Here is a 5115-nt window from a genome sequence, read left to right on the forward strand (position 1 = left end):
GGAAAGAGAATAATAATAAGAAGGGGTCCCCAAGCACTTGAATTTGTTACTATGGTGGATCCCCATGGGCTTCCTTTGGAGGTGTGGTTGTGAACAAAAATTAAGATCACTTTTGAGGGTTGGGATTTTTGCCAAAAATGTAACTCCATGTTGGTTCATTTATTTTCTTGCTTTCTTAAGTTATTTTTCCAACTTTAAAGAACACATCATCAAGATTTTAATAATAGATGATTCAAAATCAAACCTAACATAACACAACGTACACAATGCATAGACTCGACAAACACAAAATTGAAAATTAAAAGAATAATGTTTTATATGTTTATCATTAACATTGACTTTAACTCGTCTTAAAGGTACACATTTATTCATCACCAATGCACATGCTTCTAAAGTTCTAAATCTTATATTAATCTTCTATGTTGGATCGATATTTTAATCAATTAATTAATGAATCTCCCTCAACCAATGGTCATTGCTCAAGGAATGATTAGAGTTCATAATAATAATTTTTAATTATTAACCATTACTTTTTTATTGTAATGTGAAGTTTTATCTTTGATTTTCTTTTAGTGATAGTTATTATTGAGTTAGAAGTCAATGATAAAAGGGTGTGGCCCACGACCACAGTCCACAATTAAGGATTAAGTGGGTCCATACCATGCATGAGAAAGAACTTGGGTTCTTAGGCTTAACTCAAAAAATTAGCTCATATTGTGTTGAAGAGACAAGTCCTATAATAACTTTTACTCTGACAATATCTAAATAGAGATTTTGGTCCAATAATCTAAATTTAAATTTTAATCCAACTCAACCCAAAAATTGAAAGCCAAAAAACTAAAGAAATTTCCTATGAATACTCTACAAGAGATATATGGTACAACCGTTGGCCAAACTTTTAGACATTGTGAGACATTTTGATGGATTTACAACTATTCCTTTGAGCGATGATGAAGTGTCATGATCAGCGATGGGGATGTTGTGAACAGTACGAACGTGGGTCCCAAAGGACGCGATAATGATGAGCAAGCATGGTTCTTTTGTGAACGTGTGGGCAGGCCCTGGGTTTCCAGGTCATTAATTAATGCCCATGTGGATGTGGGCCTTTCACATGCACGTGCATATGTGCCTTTTTTCTTTAATTTTTCGTCCTAACTCAATACTCAATCACATTTATTTTATTACTTTATATGTTAAAATTATATGGTAGTGTCGAATATCCAATATGTACATATACTTCTTTAATATAAATTATACCTATTAAAAAATTATGCATTAGATATTATAAGTATAATTTAGTTGGTGGCTATAAAAATATTAAATTTTCAATTTAAAATTATTTACTTCTTTATATTATATGAGTCTAGTAACTAAATTATTTAATAAAATAAAATAAACAGTGATAGTAAGAATTTCTTTTCAACATTATTTAAAATTCGCGTGAATCTCGCTATTTTATGTGAAATTTGTTTTAAAGTGATAGATTATGAGTTTTTTAAAAGATAATTGTTAAAGAGAATATTATTAGTATTATTTAAAAATATTTATTTATTTTAATTTATTAAATTTAAATATAAATATTTATTGATTAAATTATATCTCTTGATTGAGTCTGATTTTAACAAAAAAAAAAACTATATCAAAATTAATGTTATTCACAATTTTCAACACAATTTTAATAACTTTTTTATTTTATATTTTAATATTTATTATAAACATAATTTTTAAAATATTACTATATTTTATATCAATAATAGTAAAAGAATATACTAATAATTAAGACATATTATTTAGTAAAATTATTTTTTATTTTTTTATTATTATAATTTTTTAATATATATACAGAAATTTTAAACGACTTTTATTACGAGACAGAATGAATAATATTTGTAATATATTCAAAAAATTATTAATATTTATTTCAATTTAAAAATATATAGTAATATTAATTTTGTTTTTATTTTATTTGAGAGAATATATATGTAGCCAAGTGGGAACTGGAAAAGGTGACCGATTTCTAGAAAACAATTATGATTGTGACAAGTAGCGTAGTCCACTCCAACACGATAACTTATCAATCTTAATATTATTTAGCTTTTATCCAAAAAAACGAAATTATCCTCACCCTCGAGTTTGTTACTTGTTAGTTTCGGCCACGCCTTCATAAGTCATAATTTGATGTTGTATCTAATTCATTCTCCTACCTATGTTTTAATGATGTTGGTAGAGAACCATTTGATTTTGATATCAATTTATCCATTAGATGCAATTATTTAAATCATTGTTCTTTCACATCATTACTAAGTTAGTAGTATTCCCCTATCTTTTGACAATTTTAAAATATTTTATGTTCAATATTCTATTATTATTATTATTATTATTATTATTATTATTACTTATTAATTTGACAATGATGTTGTTGTGGTTGGTGGTGCAGAACAATGGTAATAGAGGAAATTGCCTAAACTCAAGTGCAACGTGCAATAATAACTTCTTACCGTTTGGGGGAGGACCAAGACTTTGTGCAGGATCAGAATTAGCTAAGCTTGAAATGGCTGTTTTCATCCACCATCTCATTCTCAACTACCATTGGGAATTGCTTGATAATAACGATCAAGCTTTTGCATACCCTTTTGTTGATTTCCCTAAAGGCCTAAAAATTAGAGTCCAACCCCACTCTTTAATATGATCCAACTCCAATTTGGTAATTACCTCGCCCATTCTATCACCCATCAAGCTACCTAGCTATTACATATATATAGGCTTTTGTGTTTCACATGGAGATGTTTCAAGTGCTAAATTAATTAAGTGTTGCATCAAATGTTATTTTGGTAAAATTATGGTGAAATTACGATTTTATTGAAATTTTAAAATGTAGATTTTATTAAAATTATAGTAATTTATTGTGATTTTTTAATTTATAGTAAGTTTTAAAAAATCAATAAATCACTAGAATTTTAATTAAAATTTCACTTTAAAGTTTTAACAAAATTAAACTAACACCGTAGAACTCAATGTGATTTCAAAAAAGGTATTCCATTTAATTACAAATATATATAAAAAATTAAAATATATTTAGTCTTAATTGTAAATTAAATATATTTATATTTATATTTATATTTATATTTGTGACCGAAGAGAGTATTAAACTTTTCATTGGCATCGCATTTTGAACCAATCAAGTGAAAGTCTTTGATTTATATTTTTTCAGTAGAAGTTCACACACGTGTGAAGGAGGAAAGTAAGAACCAATTTAAGTACAATGGCATGTCAATAGGGCCACTTCATTTACTTATTCGTTTTTTTCTCCCTCTAGGTTGTATTAGAATTTTATTGCCCACTACCCCCACCCACATTGTACATTTTATTATATATTCATTTCCAAAAGGCAAGGACAAGTGAAGATTTATTCATTTATATTATTAGTATTGTAATCTACCTTTCTCACTGTGTATAAAAATCCAATTATCTTTTGTGTAGAATCTACTATGCTTTATTATTACTTTCAACATGTAATTAATTGTTCAACTCATGCAAAGTTTTATTTTGTTGTGTGTGAGAGATGCTCCGTCCTTTTTTTTTTTTTTTGTAATTTTAATGTTATTTATATATATAAAGAAAATTAATAAGTTTTATTATTTTCTGTTTTCTTCAATTCTAAATGTTTGTTTATTTACACTATATAGTTATAGGTAATTTTGACAAAAAAATAATAATTAATGCTTCTTGAAAAAAAGTTTTCCAACCCCATACTTAAGAATTAGGGAAACTCTGATTTTGGAGAAGAAAATGTGGTATTTTCATATTTGAGATTTTTTAGATTTACCAATGTAGAGATTTCAAGATTTGGGGAAGATAAATAGGAATTTAAAAATTATAAACGTTGGAATGAAGCTGTCAACATGATATCTTCAAGGTGAACAAACCTCCTTGTGACATTAAGAAATTATAGTGTCACTAATACTCTTAAAAAACAACCTGATACCGAGAGCAAATTGTTTGGCATTATTCAATATGAAATATCTTTTACTCCAACCACTCTCATTTGTGGCACAAATTGGTATTTTCCTAACTTATATAATAACTAATAATAGAACAACAAGCATTATAATTTATTGTGAGTGAGAAGGAAAAAAAAAGCAGAGAAAAAATAATTTATGCGATCAATTTTCTTCTAATGTTAGTATTCTCTTATTCTCAAGCGGATTATAATTGTTGTCTCTTAGCATTTAAAGAGAGGTATTGTAAATTATTCCACTCAATGAAAATTCTTCAACTATTGCTTGGTGTAAATATTGTGTGTTCAATTTCTCTTTTCTTATATTTTATTTTAATTATGTGATATTATTGTTACTCTAATCCCAACATTAGGGATGTACAAAATCTAATCCCAACATTAAGGATGTACAAAATCTAATCCCAACATTAACTTGTCTCAATCCAAAAAAATTGGATTAGGATTGACTACTTAAAAAAAAACATATATGAAGGATAAGACAAAAATTAAACTAAGTAGATACCATATTTGACTCTTGGATTCACCTCAATTTAAAAGTTTGAGTCGACACACCATGTTTTTTATCCATTAATTTTGTGTTTTCACTTACAAATTAATGTTCATTATCTCTACAAAAGTAGCAATTTTAGTATATTGATTATTTCATAGATTCACTTACATTTTTTTTACATTAAGTGTTTGCTTTCTGCTATTTTATTTATGCATTTAAAACACTCGTGTTGTGTTCAAAATAGATTAAAATTAATTATACTTAAATTTTATTAAACTAAATTCATTTTTTCCACAACAAAATATTTATCAATTGTTACTCAACTAAATTAATTTTTTTATTGATTAACTTTATTTGTTGATTAATTTTTCTATAAAAAATATTTATATATGACAATTTCTATGGTACTTTAAAAAAATGAGTGGATCAGTGTTCTTAATATTTTTAACACATAGGAGTGTTACTTTTTCTCGTCGGAACATCTATATATTATATATTAAGTAAATTAAATTATTTGTACATTTATATTTATCTTTTAAGTTTAGTCTTAAAATTAATTATCAATCAAGAAGTTCAAAGCTCCTCCATTTCCTTTTGTCAAATCGTT

General features: G+C 26.3%; 1 protein-coding gene across 2 annotated transcripts in view; it reads left to right on the plus strand.

The window, feature by feature from the left end:
- Nucleotides 1-3561, plus strand: part of LOC101499755 (cholesterol 22-monohydroxylase CYP90B51) — a 6299-nt gene extending 2738 nt beyond the window's left edge. Inside the window, exons 8-9 of one of the 2 annotated variants that reach the window (XM_027337254.2) lie at nucleotides 2438-2704; nucleotides 3212-3561. In XM_027337254.2, the coding sequence (XP_027193055.1) occupies nucleotides 2438-2689 (252 nt within the window). In that variant the 3' untranslated portion in view covers nucleotides 2690-2704; nucleotides 3212-3561. Of the gene's footprint in view, nucleotides 1-2437; nucleotides 2896-3211 lie in introns of those variants that run through there. The other variant, XM_004511981.4, reaches the window with a different exon arrangement.
- The last annotated feature ends 1554 nt before the right edge of the window (nucleotides 3562-5115 follow it).

Source organism: Cicer arietinum, chromosome 8 (genome assembly GCF_000331145.2).
Source record: "Cicer arietinum cultivar CDC Frontier isolate Library 1 chromosome 8, Cicar.CDCFrontier_v2.0, whole genome shotgun sequence".
Classification (NCBI taxonomy): domain Eukaryota; kingdom Viridiplantae; phylum Streptophyta; class Magnoliopsida; order Fabales; family Fabaceae; genus Cicer; species Cicer arietinum.